Source organism: Salmo trutta, chromosome 6 (assembly GCF_901001165.1).
Source record: "Salmo trutta chromosome 6, fSalTru1.1, whole genome shotgun sequence".
In the NCBI taxonomy this organism is placed as follows: domain Eukaryota; kingdom Metazoa; phylum Chordata; class Actinopteri; order Salmoniformes; family Salmonidae; genus Salmo; species Salmo trutta.
This window is the reverse complement of record NC_042962.1, coordinates 28,915,622-28,935,706: the sequence shown is the minus strand read 5'-3', so window position 1 is coordinate 28,935,706 and position 20,085 is coordinate 28,915,622. Positions and strand designations below refer to the sequence as shown.

The 20,085-nt window shown below is 42.1% G+C and overlaps 2 protein-coding genes across 7 annotated transcripts in view; one reads left to right on the top strand and one right to left on the bottom strand.

Moving 5' to 3' along the window:
- Window positions 1-799: 799 nt before the first annotated feature.
- Window positions 800-7,494, bottom strand: LOC115195817 (ubiquitin-like modifier-activating enzyme 5). 2 transcript variants are annotated; one of them, XM_029756091.1, is made up of 12 exons: window positions 7,148-7,494; window positions 6,937-6,982; window positions 6,671-6,760; window positions 6,426-6,535; window positions 6,207-6,293; window positions 4,024-4,108; window positions 3,815-3,919; window positions 3,201-3,328; window positions 2,814-2,949; window positions 2,582-2,660; window positions 2,377-2,483; window positions 800-2,182 (listed from the first exon to the last, which is right to left on the bottom strand). In XM_029756091.1, the coding sequence occupies exons 1-12, from the start codon at window positions 7,324-7,326 to the stop codon at window positions 2,099-2,101; spliced, it is 1,236 nt and encodes a 411-aa protein (XP_029611951.1). In that variant the 5' UTR covers window positions 7,327-7,494; the 3' UTR covers window positions 800-2,098. The 2 variants fall into 2 exon arrangements, with proteins under 2 accessions (XP_029611951.1, XP_029611952.1); XM_029756092.1 differs by lacking the exons at window positions 6,937-6,982; window positions 7,148-7,494 and having other exon boundaries at window positions 6,676-6,762.
- Window positions 7,474-20,085, top strand: part of acad11 (acyl-CoA dehydrogenase family, member 11) — a 54,363-nt gene continuing 41,751 nt past the window's right edge. Inside the window, exons 1-4 of one of the 5 annotated variants that reach the window (XM_029756095.1) lie at window positions 7,476-7,921; window positions 11,793-11,899; window positions 12,531-12,637; window positions 12,842-12,965. In XM_029756095.1, the coding sequence (XP_029611955.1) occupies window positions 7,894-7,921; window positions 11,793-11,899; window positions 12,531-12,637; window positions 12,842-12,869 (270 nt within the window). In that variant the 5' untranslated portion in view covers window positions 7,476-7,893 and the 3' untranslated portion in view covers window positions 12,870-12,965. Of the gene's footprint in view, window positions 7,922-11,792; window positions 11,900-12,530; window positions 12,638-12,841; window positions 12,966-20,085 lie in introns of those variants that run through there. The other 4 variants (XR_003878754.1, XR_003878753.1, XM_029756097.1 and 1 more) reach the window with 4 other exon arrangements.

The window sequence follows — 20,085 nt, the reverse complement described above, 5'->3', positions numbered from 1 at the left end:
TGCAAATCCTTTTATAACATTTTTGACATGCGTTTTTCTGGATTTTTTTGTTGTTATTCTGTCTCTCACTGTTCAAATCAACCTACCATTAAAATTATAGACTGATCATTTCTTTGTCAGTGGGCAAACGTACAAAATCAGCAGGGGATCAAAAACTTTTTTCCCCTCACTGTAACTATCGTATGCATGCTCATATAAAAACACATTTTGGAGCTGTATTGTTATAGAATACTGAGCTCAGGTACTTTTGCTGTGCCGGTTATGCAATCAGTGCCAAGTCTTCATGCAGTACAGTAATAGATATTTTATTCATGTAAACTATGACATATGCCTGCTTCAAGATGGAACCTTGATCTCATGCCATGATGCATATCAATAATTGTATATCACTGAGCAGTTTTAAATGTATTTACCTCACGTAAAGTATTTATGCAAGTAAAATAATGGGTTTTCAACCCATGCCATCAGTTTTTCAGAATTCTGCCCTATTGCAGAGGTTCTGACGTGTTGGATCTCTCACCACACAATTTCACTGAGGTGTATTCACTAGACATCAAATGGAAGAAAATGGACCGAAGCGTTGAGGGACTACCCTGAACTTGTCCAATAAAACATTTTGCTACTTTGTGCACTAATGAATAAGTTGAGCCTTCATTGTCTGTGTGACTGTACATGAAGCCAAGGGTGAGGCAAGGTACCAAAACCCTGTCATATGTGCCAAACATATACTCTTAAGTGCATTGTCGTACTCATGTCATTGTGTAAGAATCTGTAAATGAAATACCATAAACTAATCAAATGTATTCTGGCTAATAAATACTTTATTGAAAACAAGGTGGGCACAGAGAGTCAGTCAATACAGTTTCAGCAGAGACTGTTTCAGGTTACAGGTATATATCAGTTTAAACAGCTGAGAGCATGACATGGAGTAGCAGTGGTCCATCGCGCCACCGCAACAATGAAGGCAGAGCCCACTCGTTTTTCCGTCGCGGTATGGACCAGAGCTAGACAGGGCGCAGATACAGTAAAGGCAGGTTGGTCATGCGGAGAAATGTTAGGCCTCGTTCACTATCATTCAAAATGTTTTAGAAGGTGGGAAATGCATTTTACAATCCAGTTTAATTCATTAATAAGCATTCTATACAGTAGAAGTAGTTGATCGGAGGCTTAGGGCGTCGTTCAAGCTGTACCACTGAGGCGTTAGATTGCGTGATAGAAACGTTAAGGTCATTTCCGATTGAGCCGACATATGCAACTGTGAACGTGGTCTCCACTACCGTGGGAATATTGCCTTTCAATTTAAATCACGCTGTAATGCTGAACTTCGGCAATATTCAATTCCGAGTGTTACAACAATCTTTCCTCTCAGTCAACAGTTGACACATATGCATAATTCATCAGACCGATAACATCTGTATGTACCTGGTTCATTACAACAAAACGAGAATTAATTTAAGAGAATTACATACGATTTAGGGTCAGGATGGGTTATTTCAACTACCAGTTTGTGCTCTCCGATGCTGAAATTCAAAAAAGGAAATTTCGACAGCTATATGCTTCCATACTGAACGGGCTTACACAAGTAAATTCCTACCCTTGGGGAATATGTAGATCATTCTCAGCAGCAGCACTTAAGGTCATTAACCATGCATTGCATTCGCTTTGTCAAAAGAGCAAAAGTACTTGCATTAAGGAGTATTGATACTGTAGTAGGGTTAGAGGGTAAGAAAGAACTTGGCTCCATTTTAGAACATCGGGAGACAGTAAGATACAGCATACCTCCTGCAATTGAGCTTTGCGTTGTGTCTGCTTCGTTATTAAAAAGGCGGTACACAGCAAATTCGCCAGTGTTACATCAACACAGTCTTAAATGTAACTGTTCCAGTGTCTATACGGGGTCCACACTTTTCAGTGTTAAATTAACACACTGGTTACTGTAAAGCCTTATTAACTCCTTCAAATACTACAAATGTTACACCAAAAAAAAAAATCCAAATCAACACTAGGCAACACTGGCCGATTTGCTGTGTAGGTTCACTGTGATGTTGCTGAGATAAGCGATGCATGACGATAATAACGACAGATTGTCCGGCCCTAGTTACATCTTCCTCATCTGAGCCATCAGCTCCTCTAGACTCTGTTCCGTTTCCTCCACCGTCTCCCCTTCTGATGTCCCCGTCTCCTGGAAAAGAATACAAATGGCATTATTAGTCTAAAACTTACTTGAGATGCCTTACTGGAGCAGTGTTTAGCAGGTGTGCCTAGTGGCTTGAAGACCCCGGGTTCAAGACCAACAAGGAGCGTCGCGTTGTCGCCGTTCGTTAAGAAATCGCTACAAAAAATATAGTATTCTTATAAGGTTTGCCTGGTAGTGACCTTGTCAGGGATGGTGTAGGCCACAGTGATGCCCTCTGGGAGGTCAGGGACTGGGCCGGAGGCGGCCTGGAGTTCCTCGTCCGTCTGCTCCGACACAAGCTCAATACCTAACAGAGGTAAAACCATAGGTCAGTAATGGTAGCTAGACAGGATCACTTACTATGGACAACACATTTAGGCAATATCAATACTCTAGCTAACTCACCCCAGTCGTTCTCCTCGTGAACCACCTCCTCCTCCACCGCCTGCTCTACAACCTTTTTCGGCCGCTCTGCCTCTTTTTTCTTTGGGCCACAAAGCGCAAACACAAACACAAACACAACTGAATTACAACTGTACCAGGTCATGTACATCCCCTCACACAGCCCAGGTCATGATATATGAGAGAGAGAGAAGAGGGAAAGATTTTTTTTAAAAAGGCCTCCTTGGTCAGTCACCTTATAGTCGTCCTGCTGTTTCCTGCAGTGGCGGTCATCGCACGTGGGGTTGGCCTTCATGGCCATAGTGGGGAAGAAGTCCTGCATAGCGTTGTAGCCCAGGTAGTGACTGACTGTGCCAAACTTCAACAGGTACCTGAGGACCACAACCCACAGTTAGAGTATCTTCATAGGAAACCCTGTTATGGGCATTTGTGAATTGTGGGCTATGATCAGGGTCATACTCATTAGGGCGCATCGTAGCAAAACCCTTCACACCAGAAAAACCAAGTGTTTCTTATTTGGACAAGTTCAGGTAGTCCCTCCCGGTTTCAATACGTTGTATTCCGTTTGGTGCCTAATGAATATGACCCAGGGCTCATTTACAAACAATCTTCCATATCTTACTTGAGGACGTTTTGGACCAGGATCCCTGCCACCACGCCCATGGTGGTGGGTAGGCTGGCAGCACACACCCCCTCCCTCTTCAGGGTCTTCTCATCGATGTTGGCCGCCACCACGAGGGGAGGAGCACACTGCCACATGGAGAAGGATATAAGTGCATTGCATGGCCCAAAAACAGGGCCATGTTCAGAGGATGCAACATCACAGAACATTCGGATAGAAATGTACCGCGTAGGACAGACGTTCAGAACGTTTCATCACTGAATACACCCCCAGGTGATCATTTTCAACTCCATATCATCAACTAATGTCATCTATGGCAATCAAAGCTTGTGTTTTGGGTGAGTTTACAGACATCAATTTATACGGGGTAGAGAACAATATTGCTTAGGAAACTGGCAGAACAAAAAAAAAACATACGTTTAGGCATACGGGTGGAAGGCTGTTAGGGGGGGTGAAAATTAATTAAGGTTAAGGTTCAGAATAGCTTCAGTGAATTAAGATAAGGGTTATGGAAAGGCATAAAAGTTAACATTGGGCAAGCGTAACGCCATCTGCCGCAATTCATTTTCTGACACTGCCTATTGCCTATAAAGTAAGTGTGTGTTGTGACATACTGCGAAGCAGGCCGTCTCCCCAGGGATGATGAGCTGGATATGTCCAGACACGGCATTCTCACTAACACCCGACTCCATCCAGATCTGACTCAGCTCGTTACATGCCTAGGCAGCAAGAAGAAGATGACCAACATACGTCATCTGATCTTCACCAACTCAATAATGTATGTTTTATAGTCAGGGAATGAGGGATATATGTTAGTACTGACTGTGTTGATGACCATCCGGGCCTCAAAGTTGTCCACACAGCTCAGGACCAGGTCCACAGCCTTTCCATCTTGAAGTGCCCCATGACTGAGACAACAGAGAGTACTTAAGAACAGGAGAGCATACAGACTGACCTTGTAGTGAACATTTGGATATATATATATTTTTTTACATTATTTGTAATGTAGGCTACCCAGTGGTAGAGATATAGGATCTTAATTTGATCACCCTGTTGCAGGGCAACATGAGGTTCAAAAAAGGCTTCTGAAGTTTATACATTTCCCACTTTGAAATTTCAGACTTGATTTGCCCTTACGAAAAATATATCAACCCCTACAGACATAATATTTCACGTTTCTTGTTGCTGCAGGATTATTATCAGATGCTATTATACAGATTATTAATTAAGATGCTATTATACAGTACCAGTCAAAGGTTTGTACACAGCTACTCATTCAAGGGTTTTAATGTATTTTTTACTATTTTCCACATTGTAGAATAAGTGAAGAAATCAAAACTATGAAATAACACATTTGGAATCATGTAGTAACCCCCCGCCCAAAAAAATTTGTTAAATCAAAATATATTTTATATTTGAGATTCTTCAAAGTAGCCACCCTTTGCCTTAACAGCTTTGCACAGTCTTGGCATTCTCTCAACCAGCTTCACCTGGAATGCTTTTCCAAAAGTCTTGAAGGAGTTCCCACATATGCTAAGCACTTGTTGGCCACTTTTCCTTCACTCTGCGGTCCAACTCATCCCAAACCATCTCAATTGGGTTGAGGTCAAGTGATTGTGGAGGCCAGATCATCTGATGTAGCACTACATCACTCTCCTTCTTGGTCAAATAGCCCTTACACAGCCTGGAGGTGTGTTGGGTCATTGTCCAGTTGAAAAACAAATGATAGTACCACTAAGCGCAAACCAGATGGGATGGCGTATTCCTGCAGAATGTTGTGGTAGCCATGCCGGTTAAGTGTGCCTTGAATTCTAAATAAATCACTCAGTGTCATCAGCAAAGCACCCCCGCACTTCCTCCTCCATGCTTCACGGTGAGAACCACACATGCAGAGATCATCCGGTCACTTACTCTGTCTCTCACAAAGACACGGCGGTTGGAACCAAAAATCTCAAATTTCTAATGTAATTTGCTCGTGTATCTTGGCCCAAGCAAATCTCTTCTTCTTCTTATTGATGTCCTTTAGTAGTGGTTTCTTTGCAGCAATTCGACCATGAAGGCCTCAATTCACGCAGTCTCCTCTGAACAGTTGATGTTGAGATGTGTGTTACTTGAACTCTGTGAAGGATTTATTTTGGCTGCAATTTCTGAGGCTGGTAACTAATGAACACATCCTCTGCAGCAGAGGTAACTCTGGGTCTTCCTTTCCTGTGTCGGTCCTCATGAGAGCCTGTTTCATCATAGCGCTTGATGGTTTTTGCGACTGCACTTGAAGAAACATTCAAAGTTCTTGATATTTCCGTATTGCCTGACCTTCATGTTGTTTCTCTTTGCTTATTTGAGACGTTCTTGCCATAATATCGACTTGGTCTTTTACCAAATAGGGATATCTTCTGTATACCACCCCTACCTTGTCACAACAGAACTGATTGGCTCAAACGAATTAAGGAAATAAATTCCACAAATTAACAAGGCACACCTGTTAATTAAAATGCATTCCAGGTGACTACCTCATGAAGCTGGTTGAGAGAATGCCAAGAGTGTGCAAAGCTGTCGACAAGGCAAAGGGTGGTTACTTTGAAAAATCAAAATATTTGTATTTATTTGTCTAACACTTTTCGTTACTACATGATCCCATATGTGTTATTTCATAGTTTATGTCTTCACTATTATTCTACAATGTAGAAAATAGTAAAAATGAGTAGGTGTGTCCATCTTTAGACTGGTACTGTGCCTCTCTAGACGCTGAAACTTTAACCAAAATAACCCCCTTTCTAGATAATTTTACGTGACTTTATGTGTTTATTTCAGAGTTGTCCTCATCATGTACATTACAGTATCCAATGTCATACAATTATGTTATCTAATGAACTTGAGAGTCAGACAACAGAGAGAAAACACTCATGCTGTATGGAACAGCACAGCGGAGCAACTCAATACTGAAAACACTCTGTACAAATGACCACACGAGCAGCATGGCACTTAGGAGAGGACAGCACTTCTCACCTTATGCGATCCATGAAATGTGCAAAGTTGTCCATGGTGGTGATGTTATAGTTGTGGGTCTCAAACTGCACATCTGGGTTGATAGTCCTGTTAACATAATTGTTTAATATGACAGCACCTTATAGCGACATGATATCATATAAAACAATGTAAATATCTGGGGTATCACTCAGCAGGACACAACTCCCCCCCCCACCACCACCACCCAGGTAACTGTACCTGAGTGTGTGTTCCGCTGCCTCTACTTTGCTGAGGCCAGCCTGGTGAGGCTGGAAGAAAAGCCTGTTCATATTGGCCAGCTCCACTTTGTCATAGTCAAACAGGATGAGCTGTACAAAGAGGAGGCGCGTAAGGCAGAATGACGCAACGCATGTTGCATTGATGGACGTTGTCCATCGGAAGCATAAGGTTCGAAACAAATGATATAAAGATATGTTGATGTAGTAATGTGAAGTTTGTATTACCTTACCGATGCCACATCTTGTGAGCATTTCTGCAGTCACGCTTCCAACTCCTCCAACACCCACCACAGCTACAGTGAACGTCCGGATTTTCTGTTTAACCGTAGGATAGAAAGGCATGCCATGTTATTGTCATATTAGATCTGTATAGAGTTTTAAAATTCCATAAATCCAGGAATCCTGCATCAGGGATTTCTTCAATATTGGTGAAATACGGGAATTGGGTAACATTTGTGTGTGTCAGATAACAATAGAATGTAATATATTACCTCATAATCTTCAACAATGCCCATTCGCTTCAAAGCCATCAGACGACTGTAAGGTAAGAACATGTTGAGGTAAGCAGTTTACACCATATGGGACGTGCCGGCCCTTTTTCTGGGGTGTCAACCAGATCAGGTAGCTAGTCTTAGGTATTTATTATCACAAATGACGCCATTCGCTGCCGTTAGATTTCGACAGTTTAACATAGCTAGCTACCTGTAAGGGTTTGAGTCCACTACTTCAGCACTCATTTTGTCGATCCTTGGTCTGTGATGAGGATGGTTGTTGTCAGCAGGTTCCTCGGCACACATTGCCGTACATCGCTTTTGCTTACACTTGATCAACTCATTCTCCAGCTCTCTCACTCGTAGCTTCAGCTCTTCGACTGAGGTCATGTTTCTACAAGGAATAAGGCACACTAACTTCTCCGTTGTTCAAATGTAAAATGCCTAGATTACAAAGCCTTAAACAATTAAAGAAAGATTACAAGCGATGGATTACTACTCATACACGTCTACACAGCTCGAATCAGCTGTCAGCCTGAGTTTCTGTAAATTACGTCCGGGCGGAAACAATCTGCGGTGAGTAAAATAGTTCCTAGTGTACACGATCTCTACGGCATCTGTAAATTCTACCATCGCTCTGTGCGTGCCTTCAGCAAATAATGTGCTTTTACAGATCTGTGAAATGAGCTCAGTCGCTCTTGCGGTAACGGTTTACAGAAAACGTCAAACATCTGACATGCGCTAGGTTTGATCTGTAATGCACTGGTACTCACCTATGTCGACTGAAACGAAACAATTCGACTATCTATATTGTATTAATTGTACCTTTGCTTTTTCTAATGATTCATCCACACTGAATTATGGAAGACCAAACAACTCCTGTTCGTGAACAGCACATGTTCAACATTGTCAATCTTCAGCGATATCTAGCTGGAAAGACATAAGGAGTGTCCAACAATGACAAGCTCACTGTCAGACAATGCAGGTAAGTTCTTTCGCTAAAGTGTTCCATAGAAATGTGCATGCTTCATTACATTTTGTGAGTCACGGTCCAAGCCTTCGTGTCTGATAATTTCAGTGCTGGACAGTTTCTTAAAATGTATTTTACCTTTTATTTAACTAGGGAAGTCAGTTAAGAACACATTCTTATTTTCAACGACGGCCTAGGAACAGTGTGTAGACTGCCTTGTTCAGGGGCTGAACGACGGATTTTTACCTTGTCAGCTCGGGGATTCGATCTTGCAACTTTTCAGGTTGCTAGTCCAACGCTCTAACCACTAGGCAACCTGCCGCAACAGTCCAACCCCACTTTTCCAGTGAAGGCTCCTAAGAGGAGGAAGGGGAGAACCATCCTCCTCAGTGAATTTCATTAAAAAAAGTTAATTGTAAAACATTTAAAAAGTTATATTTTTTAGATTAAACTATACTATATATATAGTAATGTCACCAAGTGTAACCGATGTGAAATGGCTAGTTAGTTAGCGGTGGTGCGCGCTAATAGCGTTTCAAAATTATGACAACTTCCGGAGGATGTCCTCCAGCCTATCAGAGCTGTTTCAGCATGAACTTACATGTTGTCCACCCAATCAAAGAATCAGAGAATTATCGGGTACTGAAAGCATAAGGTACAGTTAGCAAGCACTGCAGTGTATAAAATGTGGTAGTTGACTAAAAGAGAGAGAAAGACAATAGTTGAACAGTTTTGAACAAATTAATTTCTTTCTAAATGAAAGAGAAGCTAGAGAGAGAGATTTTGTCTCTTTTTTTCACTTTCAATTTTTCTTACTTAGCTAGCAAATGCAGCTAGCTAGTTTAGCCTACTGAAACAGGCTTCACAGAGGGGTGCTATGTTAGCTAGCTGGCTATGACTTTCCAACACAACACTGGAACTCTTCCAAGTCAAGGTAAGCTTTTGGTTTTGCTAATTTATTGCCACCGGGGCCTGCCGGTGTAACTGCTTACTGACTGTACACTGTAACGTTACTGCATGATTGTAGTGGGTTTACTAACACATTAGTTATATTATCTATGCTGACTATGACATTACTTTAGCTGATATGGTGACAACGATGTAGGCTATGTGTGGCGGTTATGATATGGTTTGGCTTGGATTTTTTATTTTTTTCGTCTGGTCACATACAGCTGATGTGTTGTGCATTGAAGTCCACAAGCCAAGGGAAGAGGTGAGAGGAGGAGAGCACATAGATGTGACAAGCAGTACAAAGTGGCTGCTATGAAAGTGACCTGTGTTTACGTGTGATCAGGGGTAAGGAAGGCCCAAAAAAATTGGACTCCAGTCACCCAAGTCATAGACTATTCTTTCTGCTACCGCACGGCAAGCGGTACCGGAGCAACAAGTGTAGGTCCAAAAGGCTCCTTAACAGCTTCCACCCCCAAGCAATAAGACTGCTGAACAATTAATCAAATGGCTATTTACATTGACACCCTTTGTTTTTACACTACTGCTACTCGCTGTTTATTATCTGTTGTCTGTTTATTATCTAGTCACTTTACCCCTACCTACATGTGTAAATTACCTCGATTAACCTTTACCTCTGCATATTGACTCGGTATCGGCACCCGCTCTATAACCAGTGGTGTAAAGTACTAAAGTAAAAATACTTTAAAGTACTACTTAAGTAGTTTTTGGGGGTATCTGTACTTTACTATTTACAGTACCAGTTAAAGGTCTGGACACATCTACACATTTTTTGTATTTTTAACATTGTAGAAAAATTGTGAAGACATCAAAACTATGAAATAACACATATGGAATCATGTAGTAACCCAAACCGTGTTAAACAAATCAAAATATATTTTATATTTGAGATTCTTCAAAGTAGCCACCCTTTGCCTTGATGACAGCTTTACACACTCTTGGAATTCTCTCAACCAGCTTCATGAGGTAGTCATCTGGAAGGCACTGCTCATTGACATAGTTGTTTTTGTTTTTTAGCTGTATAATTTATGTCCAATAGAGGGAGACAAAGTAGGCTAAACACCTGGCTTTGATGCTCTGTCAACGCTTTTAATTTTACACATTATGTTATGTATGAATTTCTCATATTTATTTGAAAGGATTCTTCTCTGTCTTTGGTGTGTTGAGGTGGACAGAGAGAATCGTGTCAGAAGGCCTTGTTCTCTGCTGGGTACCCAGTACCTCAGCCTGCAGCGGAGAGGGCAGCCCTGTTTGTGGCAGCAGTGGAGGTTCTGGCCCGTCTTCACTCCCTGGACCTAGAGGGGTAGGGGAGAGGGCCTGGCTACTGCAAGAGACAGGTAGAGGATGGATATCCTCCACAAATTCCCATCCCTGTCTCTTTTCAATATTTTTTATTGTCATTTTTAATTATATGGGAAAGTTGTACAACTGAATGCCTTCAACTGAAATGTGTCTTCCGCGTTTAACCCAACCCTTCTGAATCAGAGAGGTGTGGGGGGGCTGCCTTAATCAACATCCAGTTCTTCGGCGCTAGGGGAACAGTGGTTACTGACCCAACGCTCACACCGCTAGGCTACCTGCCGCCCCATATACGGTTAACAGGGAGAAAAAAACAATCAAACTGAGAAAAACGATACAGCAGTAACGAAACAAAAACAGCCAATACATAACATAATCCCTTCCATTCTCAAAGTTCATAATTAAAGCACTTAGTATTTTTACCGTTTATTACCCAGAATTGGCTGATGAGCAACATGTCCACTAATGACAATCAAATGAAGTGGCCCTCGTCCATGGGGATTTTCGAGTGGACAACCTGATATTCCATCCTACTGAGGTAGTGTTGTGGGCCTTCCTCCGTCTCAGTGCTGATCTATATCATAATGAATAAGATCACATGGACAGGTGGGACCTGATCGTGGATCATCTGCTCTGTGACACTTTATGAATACGGGCCATGCTTTTATTGAATATGGGGGTAGCTTGGTAGGGGGAATGAATTGGATGTGTGTTGGTGTATGCTCTCTCTCCAGGCACATATGGTGGCTGTGTTGGACTGGGAGCTATCCAGCATGCACCAGCCAATGGCAGACCTGCCCTACTTCCTGATGCCCAACTATTGACCCAGTATCCTCAGCATCCTCAACAGCATGGGCAGCCTGAAGGGTGTGGAGGGTATAACCTCTGAACTCTTATATCTGACACTGTTAGAAATGCTGAAGGCAGCTTCTGATCTCTAAACCCTTAGTTAAAAGTCCCACTCCAGCTATTTTTGAACTTTTACCATTGAAAAACTGCATTCTAAGTATAAATACAGTAAAGTACACACACGCTAAGCTTACCATATGCTTCCCAGTCAGAACAGTTTGCGCATATATTGTTACTACATTTTGTGGCGTTTTTGTTCATTCTGGTCTTTGGCAGTTCACACACGCAAAATGTTTTCTTGAGGCAAGTCAAAGACTTCGGTGGCCGAAGTCTATGTCCCTTCGTCTGTGATTGGTCAACAGTACTACTAGTAGTAGGAGTGGGAACATTTGTTGTCATTCAGCGAGAGACGACTAGTTTTCATGCACATTTTTTTCACTTGAGAAATACTTCATCAAACATCTTAGCTACTGTAGATGTAAAATTGCGCGACTAAGACCTCCTCGTCAAAATGAATGACAGATTTCTTGATTTATCTTAGATTAATTCTGACTATTTTGAGGAAGTGTTTCTGCCTATGTTGTGGCTCAAGAGGGACAAACAACAGTAATATTGCCTATTTTTTTCTAATTTTTCAAGCGAAGGGCTTTTGGGAGTATGAGAGCAAAGACGGTCGCTTCGCCTAGCCGAGTTCTGCTAGAAGCTAACCGAACCTATGTGTGCGGATGCCTTAAGTTTCCAATGTCTGTATTTCTCTCTCAATGGCCAGGTGTACCCACTCCTGAGGACCTGATCTCCATCTACTGCCGCTGCAGGGGGATCCCATCCTCTCTGCCTCAGCTCAACTTCTACCTGGCCCTCTCTGTCTTTAAGATGGTAGGGATTGCTCAGGTTAATCTCTCTCTTTCACACACACACAAACATGCACGCAGAGTGCATTAAGGAGTCTATAATTACTCCCCATAGAGCTGTGTGATAAGATGCACCTTTTCACTGACGTTCGATAGACTGGTATAAATGAAGGAACACACAAACACACTGTAGCAGTTTCTCTATCTCCCAGCTTGTCATCTCTTTGGGGCTGTTCAGCTGAAGAGGCAGCTAATGAGCTCAAAATATTCCCAGGTCCACATTCTCATCTAATTAAATCTCATCAAGACACACACACACACACTTTTTTCTCTTGTCTGCTTTCATTATCTTTCGTCTGTACCTGAACACGGCAAACCAAAGCAGACTCCTGGGGTGGGTTCTGTAAAGACGAGAGGCTTAAATTGAAAACGTTTTTTTTTTTAGTTCATCAATCTGCGTTGGCTTTCATCTATCTCTGACCCCCGGTTGAAAATAGACACCATTGGCATTTTCCCTCTTTCATGCTGATGGGAAAATCAGGAGGATCATAAGTGGATCATAGCGGCTCATAAATTGTGATTTTTCTCACTTTATTCTGTCTGTCATTCCGACTCTCTCTTTCTCAATCTATCTTCTCTTTCTCTCTCTGATTTAGGGCATCTATGTCCGCCACCTCCTGTGCAATGCCAGTGCTCCGAATGCTGCCCAGTTTGGCCAGAGTGTGGAGCCGTTGGCCCAGGTTGGGCTGCAGATTGCACAAAGGTATTTTGGTTCACATGATACTAAAACTACACCCTATCATCGCATTAGTGTGTGTGTGTGTGTGTGTGTGTGTGTGTGTGTGTGTGTGTGTGTGTGTGTGTGTGTGTGTGTGTGTGTGTGTGTGTGTGTGTGTGTGTGTGCAATTTGTATGGGTGTATGTTGCGAGTCTGTCTGTGTATAGCCTCTCCAGATCTGTCCCTGCAGATGCCAGACTGTTTGTCCAGATGGCTAAAGGTCAGGCCCATGTTCCATTAGGTCACAGAGTTCATGAGACAGCACCCGCTTCCTTCTCAGCAGGTAGTGGTGTAAAGTACTTAAGTAAAAATACTTTAAAGTACTACTTAAGTCGTTTTTTGGGGTATCTGTACTATTTCTTTACAGTTTATAATTTTGACTACTTTTACTTCACTACACATTCCTAAAGAAAATAATGTACTTTTCACTCCATACATTTTTCCTGACACCCAAAAGTACTCGTTACATTTTGAATGCTTAGCAGGACAGGAAAATGGTCCAATTCATGCACTTATTAAGAGAACATCCCTGGTCACCCTTACGGCCTCTGACCTGGTGGACTGACTAAACACAAATGCTTTGTTTGTAAATGATGTCTGTGTTGGAGTGTGCCGCTGGCTATCAGTAAATTAACAAAAACATTTGTGCCGTATGGTTTGCTTAATATAAGCAATTTGAAATGATTTATACTTTTACTTTTGATACATACAATACCGTTCAAAAGTTTGGGGTCACTTAGAAATGTCCTTGTTTTTGAAAGGAAAGCACATTTTTTGTCCATTAAAATAAGATCAAATTGATCAGAAATACAGTGTAGACTTTGCTAATGTTGTAAATGACTATTGTAGCTGGAAACGGCAGATTGTTTTAATGGAATATCTACATAGGCGTACAGAGGCCCATTATCAGCAACCATTACTCTTGTGTTCCAATGGCAAGTTGTATTAGCTAATCCAAGTTAATCATTTTAAAAGGCTAATTGATCATTAGAAAACCCTTTTGCAATTATGTTGGCACAGCTGAAAACGGTTCTCTGATTAAAGAAGCAATAAAACTGGCCTTCTTTAGACTAGTTGAGTATCTGGAGCATCAGCATTTGTGGGTTTGATTACAGTCTCAAAATGGCCAGAAACTAATAACTTTCTTCTGAAACTCATCAGTCTATTCTTGTTCTGAGAAATGAAGGCTATTCCATGCGAGAAATTGCCAAGAAACTGAAGATCTCGTACAACGCTGTGTACTACCCCCTTCACAGAACAGCGCAAACTGGCTCTAACCAGAATAGAAAGAGGAGTGGGAGGCCCCGGTGCACAACTGAGCAAGACGACAAGTACATTAGAGTGTCTAGTTTGGTGTTTTGCGGGTACTATTTAATGAAGCTGCCAGTTGAGGCCTTGTAAGGCATCTGTTTCTGAAACTAGACACTACAGTACTTGGTCCAATTCATGTACTTTTTAAGAGAACATCCCTGGTCATCCCTACTGCCTCTGATCTGGCAGACTCACTAAACACAAATGCTTCATTTGTAAATTATGAGTGTTGGAGAGTGCCACTGGCTACCCATAAATTTTAAAAACAAGAAAATGATGCTGTCTGGTTTGCTTTATATAAGGAATTTGAAATTATTCATACTTTTACTTTTGATACTTAAGTATATTTTAGCAATTACTTTTGCTTTTGATACTTAAGTATATTTAAAACCAAATACTTTTAGACTTTTACTCTAGTATTTTACTGGGTGACTTTCACTTTTAATTGAGTCGTTTTCTATGAAGGTATCTTTACTATTAGTATGAAAATTGGGTACTTTTTCCACCACTGCATATTTTCAAACTTATATGGGATCCGTAAATATGAATAAAAATGTAAAATTATGAGCCTAGTTTCGCCAAGGAGAAAGCACTGAGCTATTTAGGGAGAAAGGCAGGATCTATGATTAGCTGAGATAATGAAGGGGCTAGATATGCTGAGAGATGAGTCCTTTTTGAATCCTTTTTTGATTGGTCTGTCATGTCACAGGCTTCTGTCTATAACAGAATTGGGGCTTCCCTGGTCAGTATATAGATAATCTTTAGTACCACGTTGAAAAAAATATATACACTGCTCAAAAAAATAAAGGGAACACTTAAACAACACATCCTAGATCTGAATGAAAGAAATAATCTTATTAAATACTTTTTTCTTTACATAGTTGAATGTGCTGACAACAAAATCACACAAAAATAATCAATGGAAATCAAATTTATCAACCCATGGAGGTCTGGATTTGGAGTCACACTCAAAATTAAAGTGGAAAACCACACTACAGGCTGATCCAACTTTGATGTAATGTCATTAAAACAAGTCAAAATGAGGCTCAGTAGTGTGTGTGGCCTCCACGTGCCTGTATGACCTCCCTACAACGCCTGGGCATGCTCCTGATGAGGTGGCGGATGGTCTCCTGAGGGATCTCCTCCCAGACCTGGACTAAAGCATCCGCCAACTCCTGGACAGTCTGTGGTGCAACGTGGCGTTGGTGGATGGAGCGAGACATGATGTCCCAGATGTTCTCAATTGGATTCAGGTCTGGGGAACGGGCGGGCCAGTCCATAGCATCAATGCCTTCCTCTTGCAGGAACTGCTGACACACTCCAGCCACATGAGGTCTAGCATTGTCTTGCATTAGAAGGAACCCAGGGCCAACCGCACCAGCATATGGTCTCACAAGGGGTCTGAGGATCTCATCTCGGTACCTAATGGCAGTCAGGCTACCTCTGGCGAGCACATGGAGGGCTGTGCGGCCCCCCAAAGAAATGCCACCCCACACCATGACTGACCCACCGCCAAACCGGTCATGCTGGAGGATGTTGCAGGCAGCAGAACGTTCTCCACGGCATCTCCAGACTCTGTCACGTCTGTCACGTGCTCAGTGTGAACCTGCTTTCATCTGTGAAGAGCACAGGGCGCCAGTGGCGATTTTGGCAATCTTGGTATTCTCTGGCAAATGCCAAACGTCCTGCACGGTGTTGGGCTGTAAGCATAACCCCCACCTGTGGACGTCGGGCCCTCATACCACCCTCATGGAGTCTGTTTCAGACCGTTTGAGCAGACACGTGCACATTTGTGGCCTGCTGGAGGTCATTTTGCAGGGCTCTGGCAGTGCTTCTCCTGCTCCTCCTTGCACAAAGGCGGAGGTAGCGGTCCTGCTGCTGGGTTGTTGCCCTCCTACGGCCTCCTCCACGTCTCCTGATGTACTGGCCTGTCTCCTGGTAGTGCCTCCATGCTCTGGACACTACGCTGACAGACACAGCAAACCTTCTTGCCACAGCTCGTATTGATGTGCCATCCTGGATGAGCTGCACTACCTGAGCCACTTGTGTGGGTTGTAGACTCCGTCTCATGCTACCACTAGAGTGAAAGCACCGCCAGCATTCAAAAGTGACCAAAACATCAGCCAGGAAGCATAGGAACTGAGAAGTGGTCTGTGGTCCCCACCTGCAGAACCACTCCTTTATTGGGGGTGTCTTGCTAATTGCCTTTAATTTCCACCTGTTGTCTATTCCATTTGCACAACAGCATGTGAAATTTATTGTCAATCAGTGTTGCTTTCTAAGTGGACAGTTTGATTTCACAGAAGTGTGATTGACTTGGAGTTACATTGTGTTGTTTAAGTGTTTCCTTTATTTTTTTGAGCAGTGAATATAGTAAATGGGCAACTGCAAAAGTGTTGCTACAGCTCCAGGGCTGTGTGGTAAACCGTATTTTATTATATACTGGTATTGATGCACGAACCGGTTTGGATTTTTACTTTACCGTATTTCAATGTTTGGTTTGTTAAATGGAATATAAATGGAATAACTGAGTGATGAAACTCGAAAAATTATGGCAATCCTCCGTTTTTACTGCCAGTATGAGACTTAACAGTTGAGAACTGCTAATTTGCTAGCAAGAGTTTTGGGTGCAGTGTTGCCAACTCCTCAGTAAGGAAAGTAGCGTTTGGCTGTCCTAAAAGTCACTAGAAGTCGCTAAATGACGTCATCACCTACTTTGCATAATTGGCCATGTGCATGTAATTGTGATGGACGCTGTAGGAGAGACGAATAAAGTCGTGGGAGAGACAAAAAGTGAGTAAAAAACACCCTAAATATGTTTAGAACTACAAATGAACTTTCTTCTGTTGATTCTTGTTTTTTTTTATGTCACAATTCCAACCCTCCTCCTTCATCTGGGCTTGGGACCGGCAAAAGTGACCCTAAAGAGATACTCTGGCGGAGTTCCTTATTTTATTTTATTTTTCTTAATTTGGTTTGGTTTTTAACCTTTAACCACTTAGGAGCCTACAGCAAGTCACAGTAAAACATGAACATTTTTAACCATAACATTTTTTTAAATTTTTATATACAATCTACATTAACAATCTAAATGGACCAAAAAGAGACAATAGAAAAAAACTGTCAATGGCAATGTGAGAAAATTATGGTAACTAGTCTGGCCCTAATTCAGGTAAAAAACATTTTTTTATGTAAGCCAGGGCGGGATCAGCCAGCGGCGGCTTCCCACATGCGCGATTCATTTGCAGTCTGGACGCGGAGGGGTGAACATCTCCTGCTCTGACTGCAGCTGGGAGGGACTGCTGCGCGAGGACTGGGCCGCCTGTGAGTGCTCTGGGACGGGCTGCTCGTTGAGAAGAGTAAGAACGATACATGCTTTCACGTCAGAGTCTCCAATAACACCAGAAAAAGTCGCTAGATTTGTCGCTAGTCGCTTTTTTGAAAATGTGTCGCTAGAGGAGTCTGAATACTCGCTAAAAATAGCGACAAAGTCGCTGAGTTGGCAACACTGTTTGGGTGCGCACACATACTTTTTTTTGTCATGAATCTGGCCTGTGAGCCAGTGCTGGTGCCAAAAGCACCCTAGAAATCGGCACAATTCCACTTGTGGCGAAAGTAAGAACTGCCATTGAATCCATTGAAAATACATGTTCATAAACCACGTTTCCATCCCAAAAACAATGTGCGAGTAAAGTCATACCAGTGTAAAAAAAAAAAACATTTGTTTGCTCGACATGGTAGGATGTGTAAAATTAATAATGCTTGAAATGGCGGTGGAAACGCCTTTTATGAGCAAATGTTGATATAATAACCATCATATGGAATTAACTTGAAGTCAAGCGATGATATGGTGCGTGGTCCTTCCAACCATGCAGTTTATTAGGCTACAGATGAAATAAGTTATGATGGGTGGTGAAAGTGCACAGTGATGAGCTTGATGCTCCGTTCCAATAAATATTGAGGGTCTTATTCTGGTGACGTGATGATCGATGCTTTATTGCCGTTTGACAAATAGAAATATTCTCGCTCTTGTCCATAATAATCATGTAGACCAACCTACCCGCACAGCCTACCAGCACTGTATCTGCAAGCTGTTGGCTAGAGCGCATATGTCAAGACCAGAGTAGGCACATTATAAATGTAACGCAACAGTTTTTATGTGGTACCGTGTGGAAATGATAACAAATGAGTGAAGGAAATGCAGAATAATTTTTGGTTGAAGTTTGATTGAACAGTATAGAACAATCAGCAGAGAGAAAGCCCTATTAAAACCACTTAGAATGCATTAGTTTCCACCCTAGAGTCATGCACTACTTATTAAAGCATATTTAGAACTATTATTCAAAAACATAAAATACCTTCAATAATTAGAAAAATATCGTGATGTGATATTTCGGCCATATCGCCCAACCCTGTACAGCTCTCAAAAGCATTGCTGCCCTGAATTTAGCTGGTGCTATCGATAAAGGTCAGTGGGAGTTTAAGTAGAACAATTACTTTCAGGAGGACAATGCCATGATGACTCATGCGTTGCCATGTAAATTCATAAAGAGATGACAAAGGCTTAAGAGGGTGTGAACGACACTGAATGGGCGCAACGGAAGAAAGAGCTCTCTAGAAACTGAAAATCTTTCTAGGGCATTTTTTCTACTTGTCTCTAAGTGAGAACACGTTTGTCAAATTTCAAAGAAGCATAACTTTCCCATGTTTCCTCCAACTGCAGTGTATGATATACCATTTTGAAGCTCTGAGTCTGTACAAATCTTGAATATGCCCACAAACAGCCTCAATTAAATCGGGGCATGGACTCAACAAGGTGTCGAAAGCGTTCCACAGGGATGCTGGCCCATGTTGACTCCAATGCTTTCCACAGTTGTGTCAAGTTGGCTGGATGTCCTTTGGGTGGTGGACCATTCTTGATACAGACGGGAAACTGTTAAGCGTGAAAAACCCAGCAGCGTTGCAGTTCTTGACACACTCAAACTGGTGCGCCTAGCACCTTCTGCCGTACCACCCAGTTCATGGACACTTAAACCTTTTGTCTTGCCCATTCATCCTCTGAATGGCACACACACACAATCCATGTCTCAATTGTCTCAAGGCTTCAAAATCCTTCTTTAACCTGTCTCCTCCCCTTCATATACAAAGGCTGCAGTCCAAACACTTATCAGACACACCCTCTCCCCTCACGCTTCGAACACACCGACATCATGCATTTTGGTACAGCAGAATTACATTTGTTTCCAATGAAACCCTGCGTTTGCCTTGCAGCATTGCGTTGCAGAGGCAGTTGCAGTGCGTTCGGTGTGCTGCATACATTGGATTTATCGAACGTATGCGTCAAACTGTATGCGTAGACGGCTTGACAGAAATGGTAGCAGAAGGTGAATGTTGAACTCTTGTTGCATACATATCCAGATGATGCTGCGTACTATTTTGCTCAGTAACGGTGTCAGTGTGTTCGAAGCGTGAGCCCTCAAATTAAGTGGACACTTCTGATGACGTATCATGACATCTGCCGAGTATACACTTGCAGGGGAAGGAGGAAGGAACTAATTTTATTAAATAGACCACCCTTTTGCCCGGAAATTCGTCACTCGTCCCAGTGATTGTGTTTTCAGCCACCAGTAGCTTGTGGGTGCTTTATATGCGCCACAGTCAATTAGAATTGCATGTCTACTTATATTAACTATATCATTATTAATATACGCCTACTGTATGATAACGTTAGCCAGGCTAGCTGGAACTTCTGAAGAAGGAAAATGTTTTATTTCTACAATTTTCAAAAACCAAACAAAAACATAATTACTTTTACGAGACGTGTTTGTGCATTACTAGCACAATTTCTAACTTATTTACATTTGTTTTTACTTACACTATGTTGACTCCATTTTGGCTGACTTTTCTTAGCGGATGTACAATCATCGCAAATTGAATTATGGGGTGTTTCAGGCCCTGAAGTGAACATAATTGTACACTCACAAACTCCATTAAAAACAAGGGCTGAGGGGCTTACGTTGCAATCTTCCCTTGCTTGGCTAATCATTTGGACGGACGACAAATACGGCCGCAGGGATTCCACCAAGGGCATAATTCGAGGGTAAGTGGACGAGGGTGTGTCTT